This window comes from Alosa sapidissima, chromosome 7 (genome assembly GCF_018492685.1).
Source record: "Alosa sapidissima isolate fAloSap1 chromosome 7, fAloSap1.pri, whole genome shotgun sequence".
In the NCBI taxonomy this organism is placed as follows: Eukaryota; Metazoa; Chordata; class Actinopteri; order Clupeiformes; family Clupeidae; genus Alosa; species Alosa sapidissima.
The window spans coordinates 4,517,107-4,534,606 of NC_055963.1; the positions used below are offsets into that span (position 1 = coordinate 4,517,107).

Consider the following 17,500-nt stretch of genomic DNA (forward strand, 5'->3'; position numbering starts at 1 on the left):
GTCGATCTCTTTGGTGGAGACATAAAATCGAAATTGCATTTTAGGTAACTAATCAGATTATCCATACAATTTAGGTACCTACATCTGTAATTCGGTGTTTTGCAGTCATTCTTTCACCCCAATGTTGGGATTAGTCTATAGGCTATTCGAGTGTTAATATAAAGGCTGAGAAGCAACATAGACTGGGACATAGGCTACAAATAACTATCATTCGAGACTCCCCCTTCTCTCCCCCGTCTGCATGTAAGTGTGTGAGAAAGCCAGTGTGTGTTTGTGCCTCTCCATTTGTCTATGGGATATTAAGAGTTCATTGGAAGTTCAACTGATATTCGGGTCCTCGAGGCACATTCATTTGAAACCATGCCCTTCCTTCAAGTTATTTGCAGTGGCCAATGACGCTACTCTCTAGTATCTATTTCAAGTTTTAAACTCTTAACTTTTTCATGAAACAGAGTTGTAAAAGCCATAGATAAATCATAATTACATGTCAGAGTGAAATTGTTAAAAAGCGACGCGATCTTTGTTTTCATCTTTTCCGCTTCCAAGTAAAAGAAAAAATGCAGGCTGAACATACACCCTGATGACACAGACACGGTACTTGACCCCTACAGATATATAATTCTGAGAAGTTCAACGTGTCCGGTAAGCGCGTAAATTTTGACTTCCCTCTCATCTTTTGGTTAGTTACCATCAATTTGCTTTCAGTGCGAATCATTTTTAAGGAAAAGTCTAAGGTGAGCGTAATATGTTACCGCTGAAGTATCCAAACGCCGAGGACTAGAATGATAGGTGTCAATCGGACTTACCCGCAGCCCGTCTCGGAGCCTCCTGTTTTCTTCTTGGCATTTTTGGACTCGCAGTTCAGGCAGGCAGCGTCCAGGCGGAATGTGTGTGGGATTTATTATAGTCCATGCAAACAGAGCCACTCTTTATTTAGAATGTCGCCGTTCTGAGGTCGTCTTCTTACAATCCAGAATGAGAAACGCTGTCTTTGCAAATCAGGTGTCAGGACGGGTCCTCTTTACCTCCTGCTATCGTAGATCTATGGCGGATTCTTTTCTTGTCTTTCCGTTTCTTTTGCGAAAGTCACAAGGCGAGTACTGTCAGACACCAAATCCGATGAGCGCGTGAAACATACGGAAAGGACAGAGAAACCCGCTTGTATGAAATACTATGTCACAAGCAGCACAGGCGGGGTGAGGTGATGCCAGCAAACATCGATCCACAGAACAAACTGAACATTAAAAAACTCCTCCCTCCTCGCCTGGACTTGATGATGGCAGCGAGACATTTGTTACACTAGATAACCACGAGCTTATTAAAGAGACAGCGGCCAGGAAACCATGCGGATGTAAGGCGCTCTTCATCTCAAAGAAAAAAACAGCAGCTTTAGCGAACATTTTGTTTCCATTTCAACGCATATCCATATCAGTGTACGTATAGAAAGGTTGTACTTGAAGTAACAAAGAGTCTGTACTGCCGCAACACACTTATGTTGTAACCTGATAATTACCTTTGTATTGTTTTTAAAGTAGTTGTGCTTGGTGCTACACTTTTTGAGATGGAAAGCTATTGGACCTGAATAACTGACCTCAAATACAGTAGGCTTAAAGTTGCATAAACACACAGAAACATAGGGTATTCAAAAGGTTGAAAGCTCATTGAGTTTTTGCGTGTAATGAAAGCACATTTATGAATAGGTCTAAATGTAGTTGATGTGTGGGATTATGCAGAGCAAAATCTGCTCGCCTTGCAACCGTGCTTCATCTTAGAGGGTGTAAGGACACACAATTCTGCTCACAGCTCATGGAAAATGTGATCAGAGTTCATTATTATAAATCTGTGTGTGGTGCCAGCTCTTACAGTCAATGTATGCCATTTGTCATTCAGATCTATCCAGTGTAAGACCTCTCTCTCTCTGTGTCTCTCTTTCTCTCTTACACACACTGACAGACAGACACACACACACACACACACAAACTATGTCTTTCACATAAACGCATAAGCATGCATCCCACACATACTGCATACTGCATACTGTGCACTGCACACATGCATAAGCATGAATCCCACATTCACATACAAACATACACTTTGTGTGTTTTTCTGTGTGTTTTCTTTGAGTTGTTGAGTTATATCAAGCATGTATGTGCAGGTTCAGCTGGGATGTATAACATCACTCTTGCACGTGTTTATTACTGAGATGTATGGCTGCTGAGTATGCCAATAGAGCTCATGCCAATAGTAAGTAGTATTTATGGCTGTTTGAGTATGCCAAAAGAGCTCATGTTAACCTTCTAGAGTTGATATTGTTATGAAAGATTACTACCAGACACTGGACACTGGTGGTTTGTAGTAAGGAAATGTTAGTTTTCTTGTTAGTGTACCTCCTGCAGAACTGTTATTTGAACTGGATTGAAGATGCTTAAGATCTCTCTCTCTCTCTCTCTCTCTCTCTCTCTCTCTCTCTCTCTCTTTGTGTGTGTTGTTTGATTGTGCATGTGAACATATGCTTACTGTATGAGATGGGGCTGAGAATCTCAGGATGGGAAACCTTTAAGAATCTTTAGTTAAGCTTGTATACTTAGCCTGGGAATACCCATACGAACCTTTGGCAAATTTGGGATTTTCTCCAGACCAAGAGGCCATTGAAGCCCATTTTCAATGTCCCTAAAACACAGATACTATACGCAAATACAATCGCTAATCCAACATGGACATGTATTTCTTTGGAATTGAGTAAACAGCTTCATTTAAAACCTTTATTTACAAGATCGCTGCACTTCTGAAACAATTTGGTAAGAGTTTACCGTAATGCACCAATTGAAGTTTAATTTCACTGCTAGTTATGGCCCTACTGGAAGTCGTAAAGTCAATTAACCGTGTCCAGACCCACTCCTGACCATGCTACTTGCACACAGTTGGTAGACATCAAATTGGTAGAACCTTTATTGAATTGAAGAACTTGTGGAACATTGGCTTGCTTAGACACATTATTGTGTTTTTGATTACGAAATATATAATGAAAAATATGAACAAATATGCCACTTTTATTGCATTTATGCCTGTTGTCCACACTACTCTGCCATCTTCAGACCATAAAAAGGAGCATTTTCAAATCTCTGCTGGCCCTGTCTCAGCTTGAAAATTCTGGGTTGTGTTTTAGAATTGAAAACAGAATCTTGAAAAGAAGAACACAGAAATCCATGTTTGTTCCACTCTTGTTTCAGGTCACCTTTTCACGGGAAGAAAGCACATGTCCAGTGTGGATGAGTGGTGCGTTTTCAGGTTAATAGTATGGACGCAGATCATTTCTGAAACAGAGCTGAGAGCGCTCATAGGGACATACTGTATGGCAGATGGCCATTGTAAGCTGGGTTGTCTAGCAGGTCAACCATCATAGGGTGGTCAAACAAGCTGGTCAACCAGCAAACCACCTTAAGCTGGTCAGGCTGTTTTTTTCAGTCGGGTTCTGTTTTAAAACTCAATTTTAAAGGAAAATACAATAGTGTGACCTCAGATTTTGCCACCCGATGGTTTCCAAGTCATATATAGTCTTCCATAACTGTGTAGTGGTACCATACAAAATGAGCTATAGGCAGTAGATTAAATACTATTTACAAAGTTTCACTTATAGTTTCACTTCCAGGGCTTTAGATGATGTCATGTAATAGTTGAATGTATTTGTTGAAAATATTGCTTACAGAACACAGATTTACCTGACATGCAGAACATTTCAAGTAAAACTCAGATTTACAAGCAGAACTATATGAGACAAAGCTCATGGTCAAACATATGTACATTTTGTAACTTGACACAGACTGGCCTACAGTCACTGGAACCAACTGGTCAACATGTAAATAAATGGCACTGTTTGGTAAATGCTAAACTTCAAGCTTAGCTAAGCTCTCGGAGCAGTAAGTCTGGGTGTTCATATACATTTATATAGATTGTTTCCAGTATGTTTTCTTGACATTAGGCGACTGTGGGCCAGGCGTGTTGAACAGTATTGAGCAATGTTACGCAAAATATTCCTTTTTTGAAATCTCATAGGAGCTAAGGCACCACTATTGACAAGGTGACAGTCTTGTTGGAATAGTGAGCTGAGTGGAGGGAAGAGCAGAAGGGGTTTCAAGTCTTTGTGTGGTTGTAGCTTGAGTATATCCACTGCATGTTGAGACTTTAATAATCTCAAGAATATCTCCAAATTGGAAAATGTTGATTTCCCACCCTCATTTTTATTAATATGTGTAGATCTTTGTGGCTCCCTCCAAAGATGAATGTGCGTTCACATTTTTTTAAACGTTTCTACCTGAAAGAGGGAAAATACAAGGAAGTTCCCACATGAAATACCACTTCTTTTAATAATGAACCCACTAAGAGTTTTATAGGGTTTTCCTGAGAGAATGCCTTCTAACCGCTCAAACTAATTAAATTGAAGTAGGTTGTGATTCCCTAATCATACTGTACATGTATAAGAAAGGAAACAATAACTTGCAAAGTTAGCTGAACTTGTCTGTTGTATTTTATTTTTCTTATTAACGTACCTTAAAAAATATTTGAATTTTGCATCTGTTTTCAATAATGCAACTCACAGTGCTCATTTGCATTGAGGAGTTGAACTGTTTAGTTCCTCAGCCTTGCTACAAATGGCTGCTGCTGGGTGGGTCTAATTAAAATGCACTCCTATGATGAAAGCACAGAGGCCTGGGGAATCCAGACCTGTTTCTGATTCAGAGCTGAAATTTCATGTGAGACGGACAGCCGGTGATTGAAGTCTTGAGAGTCATAATTTTCAAAGTAGAACAACAACATATGCATATTGTTAACAGCAGATGCTTAATTTGAAAATCTAATATGTGTAACCCAATTAAATGGAAAGAGGCAAAGGAACCGTGAGTAAAATGAAATAGCCAGGCAGTGAAGGGGAAGCTTTTACACACAAGAAACTGTGGGAACATTGAGTGGCTACTTATTCTGAGGATCTAACAGTAACCATCTTGCCTTCCATGATTCCTCTCTTCCACAATTTCAGTTATTTCCAATGAATGGGCTTCTTGCATTTGTTCTCATGGTTGTGGTTATAATCCAGATCATTTGTTGGTATAGAGGTGATGAATGTCAGCAGGTCCGTGATGGACTATAGGCTGGGGACATGGTCACTAGAACGTCCTGTCGGGTTGTTGCCTGCCTTTTTTTTCTCCTCTCCAACCCCAAATCCAGCTGGAAGAGGTTAATTATTTCTCCAGGTTGCCAAACTGGACAGGCATAATGTCCAAGTACTCTATACACTGCCTTTGAGATTTCCAGTTTCCCCTGCAATAATTACACTCATGAAGGACCTGATCTAAACAGAGAGAGGCATTCAGTTGTGCTATGAAAGAAATATTTACCATGTATTCACCTACATCTTTAAGTACATTGTCTAATTGCGCTTATGTGTGTGGATGTCTTTATGTTCGTCAAAATGTGTATGTTCTGTGTGTGTGTTTGTATGTGTGTGTGTGTGTGTGTGTGTGTGTGTGTTTTTGAGACTCTGTTTGTGTCTAATGTGGTGGGGTGGTGGTAGTGTAGTGGTTAAGACACTTGGCTAGTGTACAGTAGGCTAAAACGTTGTGGGTTCAATTCCTGGCTTCCACCGTTGTGCCCTTGAGCAAGGCACTTAACCCCAAGTTGCTCTGGAGACAGTGTAGTCCCGCGTAGCATAGTTGACATATGTAAGTCACTTTGGACAACAGTGTCTGCTAAATGAATACATGTAAGTTTAAATCTTTTGAAGTTCTAGTCCTACATTTTTTACCCCCAGATTGGAAAACTAATCAGCCTGTAACTGTGGTCACATTGTACAGACCCCCTGGCCCCTACACCGAATTCTTAGAAGAATTTTCTGATTTCTTTTCCACTTTAACCATCCAAACTGAAAAAATACTTATATTGAGTGATTTCAATATTCATATGGATAATGTGAATGATTGTCTCACAATTGCATTTCAATCCCTAATTGAACATGTTGGGTTCTGTCAAAATGTTAATTCACCCACACACCGAGATAACCATACTATTGATCTAGTCTTGTCATACGGCATAAGCATAGAGCAGTTAACAGTTCTGCCACAACACCCGACCTTAACTGACCACCATCTAATTACTTTTACAATGACATTACAATATGCAGTACCCAATTTAGCTGAATACTACAGCCGCGGCCTATCTGAAAAAACGAATGCAGACTTTCTAGAAAAAATCTCGTTTACGTTTGCCCCCTTCCGGACCCATGTGGTATCAGAAGGCCCTTTCCTTAATCCAGCCGAGGTCGACTGATAATGTAATGAACTCATTACGCTCAACCCTTGATTCAGTAGCACCACTAAAAAAGAGAGTAAGGAAACAAGTAAGGCGTGCTCCATGGTACACCACACAGACAAAAACCCTCAAACAAGCAGCACGCAAACTTGAACAAAAATGGCGTTTTACTAAATTGGAAGTCTTCCGCCAAGCATGGAAAGATAGCCTTATCACCTACAAAAAAGCACTCAACGAGGCTAAGTCAAGCTACTATTCCTTGCTGATCGAAGAAAACAAAAATAATACAAAATTTCTCTTTACCACAATTTCCCGCCTGACGAAGAGCCACACTGAAGTAACCGAATCTATCCCTATATGCCTAAACAGTAATGATTTCATGACATTTTTCAATGACAAAATTGAAACAATTAGAGATAAGATTTATAACCAATCAGTCTCACCAGATATTCGTACTCCATTGCTGAACGGTAGCGAAAACATAATTGAATCACAGATGAGACAAACAACTTTGATTTAATTTACACCGATCGACATATTAGACCTCACTTCCACAATTTCCTCATCAAAATCTACAACTAGTCTACTAGATCCTATCCCTACTCATCTTCTGAAATCTGCTCTCCCTTTCTTGGATAATGCTTTGCTCCAGATCATAAATAACTCACTGCTGTTAGTGCTGTTTAAGTTATCTGTTATTAAGCCATCCCTCAAAAAACCTACCCTTGACCCTAACAGCCTGGCCAACTATAGGCCTATATCTAATCTCCCTTTTCTGTCGAAAATACTAGAAGAAAATAGTGTCCAAACAAATTAGTTCCTTCTTACATATGAATAAAATTGAAGAATTATATCAATCTGGTTTCAGAGCTCACCACAGTACTGAATCAGCCTTAGTTAAAGTTTTTAATGACCTCCTCATTGCTGCCGATAATGGACATATATACATTTTTGTCCTCCTGGACCTCAGTGCTGCCTTCGACACCTTAGACCATGACATACTACTTCACAGGCTTGAACATTTGATAGGCATTAAAGACTCAGCACTCGCTTGGTTTAGATCATACCTTTCTAACCGCAGACAATTTGTACGAGTCCACAGTAAACCGTCTATCCAGACTATGGTAAAATATGGGGTGCCTCAAGGCTCAGTACTAGGGCCCCTGTTATTTTCTCTCTATATGCTTCCCCTAGGCTCTGAAATTAGGAAACATGGCATTAAATGTCATTCTTATGCAGACGATACACAACTATACCTTTCCGTAAAACCTGACCAATTAACTCCGTTAGCCAAACTTGACACATGTATAAGAGATATAAAGACATGGATGACAAATAATTTCCTGCTTTTGAACTCCGATAAAACAGAAGTCATGGTTGTAGGTCCTAAAAAGATGAGGGATATCCTATCCTCATCACAGGCTACATTTACTGATCTTCGACTATCCTCATCCACAAGTGTTAAAAATTTAGGAGTTACAATTGACCAAGACCTATCACTAAGTAATCACATAAAACAGATTACCAAAACTTCATTCTATCACTTAAGGAACATTTCAAAGATAAGGAAGTCCTTATCCTTACCAGACGCTGAAAAATTAATCCATGCTTTTGTAACCTCAAGGATTGATTATTGCAACGCTCTGTATGTTTGCTGCAATAACACCTGTCTAAAGAGCTTACAGCTTATACAAAATGCAGCAGCTCACACACTCACTAGAACTAAAAAATATGAACATATTTCCCCTATCCTGGCATCTCTACATTGGCTGCCTGTTAAAAGCCGCATTGACTTCAATGTATTACTTCTAACGTACAAAGCCATTAATGGCCAGGCACCAGAATATATTAAAGATCTCCTAGTCTCATATAACCCGCCCAGACCGTTACGATCACAGAATACTGGCCTTCTTGTAATTCCAAGAATCTCAAAAACGACAGTAGGTGGCAGAGCTTTCAGCTATCGCGCACCCCTCCTCTGGAATAATCTACCCTCCTCAATTCGATTAGCAGACACCCTCCCTATTTTTAAGTCTAGGCTTAAAACATACCTATTTACTGCCTCCCATAGTTAGGTATGGTGTGGTGTGGAACTTCACCCATCTCGGGGATTTTGGAATGAACCACCCTGCTGAGTCCTCGTGTGACTGGCACCCCAGTCGCGCGTGAGATGGTGATCACTGTCCATACCTGCGCTGGTGTCGACTACCCCTCACCATGCCTTAGTTATGCTGCTATAGCATAGTGCTGTCATGGACTTCTCATGTGCCATGCTGTACAACCCCCTCCCCTCTCCTCTCTCCCCTACCCTCTTTCTCTCAACTCTCCCTCTCTTGCCCATTCTCACTATGATTTACTGTAACAATAACAATATATAGCACCACTGATCACTTCAAGTAATACTAACCCATTCTACATCTCTCTTTCTTCTCCCTTACTGTACCTCACTTGTGAGGTATATCATCACCAGTCATCAACCATCCGTGTGCCTGGCCCTCCTCTTACCCATCCCACCTGAAGTCCCATCCTTGACTACTGTATTACTGTCCCCCTACCTGGATTCCTGGCCTGTACAGTCCCATCACCTGCCTATGACAACTCTGCCCGGATTCTGGCCTGTCTGCTGACCCACCACTTGCCCCCTCACAACTTTCTTTCCTGGACAATTCCGACGCCGGACTATTGCACTTTCTCTCACTAAATCATGATTATGCTTTATCATACCGGATACGTAATCATCCCACCTTTTGTAACTTTCACCTCAGGTGCTTTAAACACCATGTCCTATTCTCCACACCTGACTGTCATATGCATTTGTCATTGTTTACAGACCTTACTGTCCGTATTGACCCTAGGCAGATGGGTCAGGCCCTTGAGTCGTGGATCTGCTCGAGGTTTCTTCCTATATGTATCTCCAATTCTAGGGAGTTTTTCCTCCTCGCCCCTGTTACCCATGGGCCTTCCTTCCTTCTTCCTTTTCTTTTCTCCCTCTTTTCTTTTTCTCTGATTGCCTACATTCTGTAAAGCGCCATGATACATGTGTAATGTTTTGGCGCTATATAAGCACAATAAATTCAAAATTGAATTAAATGTAGATTAATGTATAATTTCTTGATGGCATAAATGGAATGAAGGCCTTTACAGCAATGGTATCCATATGAGGGTTGTCTGTCACACAAAGCTGCGTGACCCCATTTACTGTGCTGGTTAACGCAGCCTGCTGAAAGGCTCTCATTACTCACGGCTGATTTCCAAACGCAGTGCTTAAAGAACACCACTCCACAGGAGAACGGCACATGCAACTGTGTTCCCGCAAGCACACACACACAACAGGAGGGGGGTGGGGGGGCACAGCTCCTGAGTTGTATTAAGAGTGAGTGTGTGTCTGTGTGTGTGTGTGTATACAGTATGTGTGTTTCACATAAGCTTATGAGACAAATGTTCCCCTCCCATCATCAGGTAATACCAGTATTCAGCTCTTAATTGTGTCATTGGAGCTGCTGAGTTTGTTGTCGTTGGTGTGGAGCAGTGTGATTTTTTCCTCCAGTGGCCTGTTTTAAAAATGCTCTGCATGACTCTGTTTCCTGTCGACAAAACATAAGCATCTCTCAGGCGATGGCCATGTCACACGCTGTTTTGGCATATCAAAGGTGATATGGACAAGATGTGTCACTGGCGGCTGTCAATCCACAAGTGTAATGTGCCCCAGACCAGCGGGGTAAACAGACTGTAGCCTGAGGAGCTCTCTCTCAAAGAGTCTCCTCCACCAAGCCTCTGGGAACAGCTCTGACACAACTTGCTCAGTCAGGAGGGTGTCCATGGCAGGGTGATCTTTAAAAGGAAAGGGCTCTTTTTGTTGCCTTTGATCTGTAATGTAAAAGTGGGTAAAACATTTCTGTGCAGGAGCAGGATTATCCAGAGAGAAGAGTAATGAAAACAAAAGAAGGTGTGTGATGAATGTAACTGTTTATGTGGAATATAATTACTGTATACTGTACAGTATGTCAGTGTATGTTTCAGTGCGTATGGCATGTATACATTAGTGTGTCTGCGTGTGTGTGTGTGTGATAGAAAGAGACCTCTCCACACGGAGGTATAGGCATCAGCTCCGCCTGTCACTTGTCTCTGGGGATCTCTGTAGTGTGTGTGGACAGCGTGTCCACCCTGGGTTTGTCAGCGTCTGTCCGAATCTGACCTGTCATGTCCGGGGTCTGTTCTCCTATCCTGATGGACGTTTCCAGAACTCTGTCCTAGTGTCCATCACTGGGCAGGGGGGCCTGTGTAGCGCGCTTGACACAGGGGATGCTGAGGTCTGCTGACAGATGCAGAGGGTGGTCTGCACTTCTGCCAGCCCCCATCACACACACACAGGGCCACGCAGGCCTGACGGCAGGCTCTTGAGCTGCTGCCTGGACATAAATGCTCACTTGTGGTCAATCGATATTTTACACAGCCATCGCTTGCTTTCAATTGCTAGAGGGTGTCTTTCTGCTTTTCATGTATGTCTGTGGTTGGGTTGGGACTGTATATTTGTGTGTGTGTGTGTGTGTGTGTGTGTGTGTGTGTGTGTGTGTGTGTGTGTGTGTGTGTGTGTGTGTGTGTGTGTGTGCATGTGAGCCTGTTCTGCTACTTTGTCTCTTAAAGATTCTCCTAATAATGTTTGGGTGTGCAGGCAGGCACAAATGACATGCAGCTGAGTAAAGATGTCAGGGTAGGAGGCCCACCTGACAACTACATCAGGTCCTCTAGATAGCATGTTTACGTCAGACCTCAACAGAAGCAGGGTTATGGTGAATGTCCACACTGAACATTAATGTATAATACACATTTTCAATAGATATTAAACAGACTTCTTTGCAAAATATTATTACAATGTATTAATTATTTATTGTAAATTAAGTGAAAAATGATAGCACCTGCTTAAATTGGTCAATAGCCTAGTCTTGGTTTTGTTATTTGCACGTTCATCAGCTTTTACTCATCAAAAGAAATCTCATCTTCCCCACCAGCGTTCCCTCTTTTCATAAAATATGGGGAGAAAATCATCTTAAAAGTTCATTTCCTTTTTACGAGATTTGGAGAAAGAGAGTCAGCCTCCTTTATTTCCGCTCTCTGTTTTGTGGTAGCAGAGACGACTGCCTCTCATGTGTCTGATTTTTTCCACTAACTTGTGAAGAGGACAACTCCAGCTTTTAATAAACATGTAATAAGAGGGAAAACAGCTGGTAGCCGCAGCACAGATGGTGCAGATCCCAGCATCTCGGAGGAGGGGACCACACATGCAGATGGCTCATTATGCCAGCATTTGGTTATGCATATTGCACAAAAAAAAAATATTCCAATGCTTAACAACTAGTATAAGCAATACAGGTGTTACTATCTCTCTGGCTGACTTGCTATATGGCAGACTGTGAGATGCTGCTTTGGTCACGTCACTGAAGCGTGGTCCCACCATATTTCTGAGGTCAGGCATTTTCTACAGATGCATAAGAAGCATTTGTTTGATACTTGTGTTACTATACGCATCGTTATGTGCATATACAAGCACAGATTTAATTGGAGTTTGCAACTTTTTGTAAAATTGGAGGCTTTCCCTGTTCTCACACATCTTTCCCTCATACACACCCACACTCTTTGTCTGTTTGTCTCTCAGAAAATGCAGACATTTTAAAGTGAAATGTGTTCCCAGCCAGTTGGCCATTACAGAAATCTCTTGTACTTAATTTTGTCTGCATCATTTGCTCCTCTTGAGATTTGGTATTCCTGAAACATTCCTGCAAATGTTCGTGTCTATTTTGCCATGTTGCATGCATCCTAACCAGGGGGCCATTCTAAAAAGCTGTCCAACAGAGGCCTAAACTCTATATAAGTGTAACAGCACCATGATGCGAAGAACTAGGAAGTCATTATGATATTGTTGACCACAGTGTTTCAGTAGCTGCTACTGTAATATGACGTTCATAATTGTGGTTCTGAGGACGTTTGTCATGCACTGTGTGGGTCAGGCTTCGTGGTATATTGTCATGCCAACAGACCAACCCTCTTCAGACACCCACCCATGGATTTACAACATCTTTACAACATCTCTTTCACCCGCTGCAGCACCATTATCTGATTAACTTAACAAACACTTCTCTGATGCACTATTCTTCTTTTTTAATTTGATGATTAAGTGTGGGTTAATCATGGAAGTGGAGGCCAGTGAACATGTCCCCAAAGATCGCTGCACTTCTTCCTCCCTCTCTCTCTCCCTCTCTCTCTCTCTCTCTCTCTCTCCCTCTCTCTCTCTTTCTCTCCCACTTGCTCTGGCCTGGCACTGTGTGAAGCAGTGGAGCTGTCCCTTCTCATCTGCAGCACGTTGTGATGTGACCTTTATCCTGGCAATAACTATAATGCACTTTAGCACATGTCAGTCTGTAGTGGGGCCCTCTCCACATGTCATATGTTTGGGAGCTGGGGCAGAAGCCGTCAGAGGGACAGGCCGCCTGGCACTTCACGCCTCCCCAGTACCCTACACCGCCATAGTCACCACGCTCCCCAAGATTTAACTCCTAACGACACACTGCTGTGCATGCGAGGCATGCCTTTATGATGTCATAAAGATGTGCGGCGTGAATACTTTGCCAGTGCAAAGTGCATCTGTTTATATCTTCTTGCATGTGACTGCTTTTTGTGTGGAGACCCAGCTGTGTAGGCTAGAATCATGATTAATATGTTATTAATATGTTAAGCTCATTAAACATTTCCAGTGGCTAGCATTTACCTGGCTTTTCTACTCAGCCTTTTCCCCTGTAGATGCTGATTTTATTGCTCATCAGCGGATCAGCGGTGTTGTCAGGTCGACTCCATCTCTTTGATGGCATCACTGACAATTAGTGAGACGCTGTCGCGCAAAACCATCTGGACAGGCACATTTCTCACTGCTGAGCCCGACAGTTTCTGGCCATGAAAAAAAAATACAGCTCAAGGTCAAGCTTTAGGCTCCTGAAGTATCAGATTCCTGTGGCGACAGGCCATGGACTTGACTGCTCAGCTGTCACACGTCAACCCAGGACACACGCCACTAAGAGTTAAAAAGAAAAGAATGACTGCCATTTTTACTGGGATGTTAAAAAACATGCTTGAAGCCCAAATGTGCTTAAGAGGTCATGGAGATGAAATATTTCCTATCTCCCTCAGACACAGGCAGACAGACAGAAAGACAGACAGCTTGACATGCCAGATGCACAGTTATATTGAAAGCAGAGATGGAGCAATATTACAAGACAGACAAAATAATATGAAAATGCTATGTGATAATATTGACATTTTGGACAGTCTCCAGGCCTCATTTATTAGCGATTGTTGGCGTTGGGTAGAAGAGCAGGTCATAGAGGGGTCAGAAGCGTCCAGGAGATTAGAGTTTGGCAGCTTCACTACAGCTCCAAATATGATAGACCTGATGTGTCATTTTTCCCTGCAAGAGCACACTCAGAAAAGCCATCAATTACCAAGAGGGAGCAGGAAATTGATTCTCCCCCTTCCCTATGCTGCAAATGTTCCCCATAAATATGCATTGATGTGATCCAGCACGTTTTATTAACTTTGAGAGAGGGAAAGGTTGGTCGTTTAAGAACAGGTTAGCTGTATTGACTAGGAAACATGACTTACTGTACAATTATTTCGGATTCTTATCTCTCTCTCTCTCTCTCTCTCTCTCTCTCTTGCCACTGTATATAAATATATACATACATACATATATCGTACTGTCTCTTCACATTTCTTGTTATACAGTGTAATGAAAGGATATCTTAAATAATTTAAATATTGTAGAAATGTTGGTTTCAGGTGAATGAATGTTAATATGCAATGTTTTACATTGGGTAGTTTCTGATCACCACTTTGTTCCCCTCTTAACTTTGAAAAGAAGTAAAAAATAATATTCATTGAATGATGAACTGTGTCTGTGTCCCACCGTTTGACAGACTGACGTCACCTCTGAGGGTGGCTGTAGCATGTTTTTACTGCGGGATGCTGATGCCTAGGCTGAACCCTGCACATTTCTCTAACATTACTCATACAGACACTGATGTGAACAGATGTGCCTTACCGTCACTTTGGCTGGAAATATTACATGGCTATGCCTGGAAATATGCAACTGTTCATTTCACTCAAATATATTTTTTGTTCTTATGGCAGGCTATGGATCTTCCGAGTGATAAAGTGTGTGTGAGACATGCATCAGACTTTTATACTGACCTTATACTTTACCTGTTGAACAGCAATACAAGGATACAAGGATACAAAGAAGTGTATTGTCACATGCATATAGTTACTGGATGTAAGAAATGCAGTGAAATTATGTCTGGTGTCAGCCTATTTGTGCATTTATGGGGGGGGGGGGGGGTAAAAAGTGCAGTAGAAGAATGGATTAGTAGCACCAAAGAGCAACAGGGGCAAGGAAAAACTCATTTACCAAGGAAGAAATCTTGGGCAGATCCACGGCTCAACAAAGAACACTACTAAACAAACTTGGCATGAGAGTTGTCTAAAGATTCACATCCATTTTCATGCCTGTCAACTGGCCATTGAAATCCCCATAATTTTCTCCAAAGATTGTCTTAATATGGCCTCACTTACTTATCATCTTATCAACATCAGAAACACAAGCTATGCGCATACCTGAGAGATGGAAGTTGAGTGTCACGCGTGTGTGTTTGTTCTCATTAATAAGATAGTACGCAGGGTCCATTTGAACAAACCCTTCCCCTTTTGTGTTTGTTTGTTTTTGTTTAAGAAGCTGCTGATGCGGAGGCTCTGTTGAGTGGCTGGCGTTTGAGGTTGGCAGATAGTGACAGGTTTGTCTGAGGGGCAGAGGGAGTCGTACCCCCCTCAGACATATGGAGCGGGGGAGACGCGGGGGAGACGCGGAGGAGACGCGCGGGAGACGCGGCTCGTGGAGGAGCCTGTTATTTACTGACCGCAGGGGCCTCCACAAATGAGCAGTCTTCAGAGGAGGTGAGATGCGGAGGAATGAACAACGCACACACTTCTGCAGCCAGACCCAGCCATGCCACACACACACACACACACACACACACTGCCCTCTGCAGCCAGACCCAGCCATGCCACACACACACACACACACACACACACACACACACACTGCCCTCTGCAGCCAGACCAAGTCATGCCACACACACACACACACACACACACACACACACACACACACACACACACACACACACACACAAACACACACTCACACACACACACTTCTGCAGCCAGACCAAGCCATGCCACACACACACACACACACTTCTGCAGCCAGACCAAGCCATGCCACACACACACACACACACACACACACACTTCTGCAGCCAGACCAAGCCATGCCACACACACACACACACACACACACACACACACTTCTGCAGCCAGACCAAGCCATGCCTCTCACACACACACACACACACACACACACACACACTTCTGCAGCCAGACCAAGCCATGCCACACACACACACACACACTTCTGCAGCCAGACCAAGCCATGCCACACACACACACACACACACACACACACACACACACACACACACACACACACACACTTCTGCAGCCAGACCAAGCCCTGGCTGGCAATGCCAGACACACACACACACACACACACACACACTCTCTCTCTCTGTCTCTGTCTCTCTCTCACACACATGCACGTGCGCACACACACACATGTATACACACAGTCAATCTCTCTTTCTATCTCTCTAACTATCTCTATCACACACAGATACACACACATACAGTACACACATAAATGCAGGCATGCACAAATTCACAAACATCAGCATCACACACATCTGTCCCCTCATATTGGGTGTCACATGCAATCAACCAGCATGGCAGTTAACCCTTTGCCTACCATGAACAACATCTAGGCCCCAGGCTGAGTTAGCTGTGTGTATGTGTGTGTTAGTGCAAATAGTAATGCTAGGTGTAAGATTTCAGTGAACAGGTTTAGATTTCATATTGAATGGTATGATGACAATAAAACATGGATAGGCTACAAACAAGTCATGAAGTAAACCACTTCCATTCCTATATTATTTAGTTCTAATGAGAAAGATCTGTGTACACAGAGTGGACATTGTATGCATACTTCTTATTCAACTCCACTGACCCCACCCAGAGGAATTTCATCTGTGATCACTTCCCTGTTCATTTTTAGGATGAACTACAAACACAATGCAGACTTAAATTAATATACCTGTCAACACTAAGCTTTGAAAATGAGGGAGATTTGTGATGATCCTAACCCGAAATATGGCAAAATTCCAAGGGTTTCTGTTGCTACCCCTCTGCTAACAGCAAACATTCACAGACTACAAAACTGCACTAACTGTATGAGGTTTGAAGCTATACTGTACTGTAGGTCTAACTTGACTCTGCTTACTGATTGAAAGGTGTCCTGTTCTCACAACAGTCATGCATGCATGCATCTTATATAATATCACTCTGAAGTCGCACATGCACCTTGAAGCAAGCACAATGATGCTTTTGTTTTGTTAGAGAAACTTGTCAAACTGATATTTTTATTATCTCAGGCCTGAGATCAGCCTTATTGGAGATCAGCCATTGGCTTGGTCAGACCTCTCAAGTATCTTACTGAGAACAGAGATTATGAAGTATTTAATCTGGTTTAGTAAAGGATTTAGTGTGAGAAGGCAGTGCATATTACTCAACAACATGACGCAAGATGCACATTGATGTGTCATGGATCATGTCATCTCTTAAAATGTGCAAATTAATTTATCTTTAAGCGGCTGTTAAAATGACACTCACAGTGAGATTCAGTGAGAGTGTATGATATGTTTTATACATGAAATCATCTCCTGCTCTAAAAGGGTATTGTGTCAGTGCTAGAGGAAAGTCCTTGGCCAGAGCTCATTAGCTCTGTATGCAGGTGAGGGCTGGCTCAATTGTATTCCCCCTGTTTGTGGGATCTCGAGAGGCTCCTGGTCTCTCTCGGCCCCTGGATGCTCCTCGTGCCTCTCTCAGATCCCCTTCAGGGGCCGTGCTCGACGCCTGGCACCTGTGTGTCACACACACACACACACATAGTTATCCTTCACCAGCGGCTGACGGAGGCATTATTCCGACGGGGATTGTTTGACTAATAAGCATTTTTCCTGCACAAGCGCACCCGCTCTAG

General features: G+C 42.5%; 1 protein-coding gene and 2 long non-coding RNA genes across 3 annotated transcripts in view; 2 read left to right on the forward strand and 1 right to left on the reverse strand.

Annotated features, from left to right (window-relative positions):
- LOC121713849 (teashirt homolog 2) overlaps window positions 1–1,213 on the reverse strand; it is a 42,580-nt gene extending 41,367 nt beyond the window's left edge. The window contains exon 1 of the mRNA XM_042098860.1: window positions 807–1,213. Coding sequence (XP_041954794.1) covers window positions 807–846 — 40 coding nt within the window. The 5' untranslated portion in view covers window positions 847–1,213. The remainder of the gene's footprint in view (window positions 1–806) is intronic.
- A 3,982-nt stretch (window positions 1,214–5,195) lies between these two features.
- The window catches only part of LOC121713896, a 22,989-nt gene continuing 10,684 nt past the window's right edge, over window positions 5,196–17,500 (forward strand). The window contains exon 1 of the long non-coding RNA XR_006032973.1: window positions 5,196–7,119. This is a non-coding gene — a long non-coding RNA (uncharacterized LOC121713896). The remainder of the gene's footprint in view (window positions 7,120–17,500) is intronic.
- The window catches only part of LOC121713901, a 10,183-nt gene continuing 7,907 nt past the window's right edge, over window positions 15,225–17,500 (forward strand). Inside the window, exon 1 of the long non-coding RNA XR_006032977.1 lies at window positions 15,225–15,300. This is a non-coding gene — a long non-coding RNA (uncharacterized LOC121713901). The remainder of the gene's footprint in view (window positions 15,301–17,500) is intronic.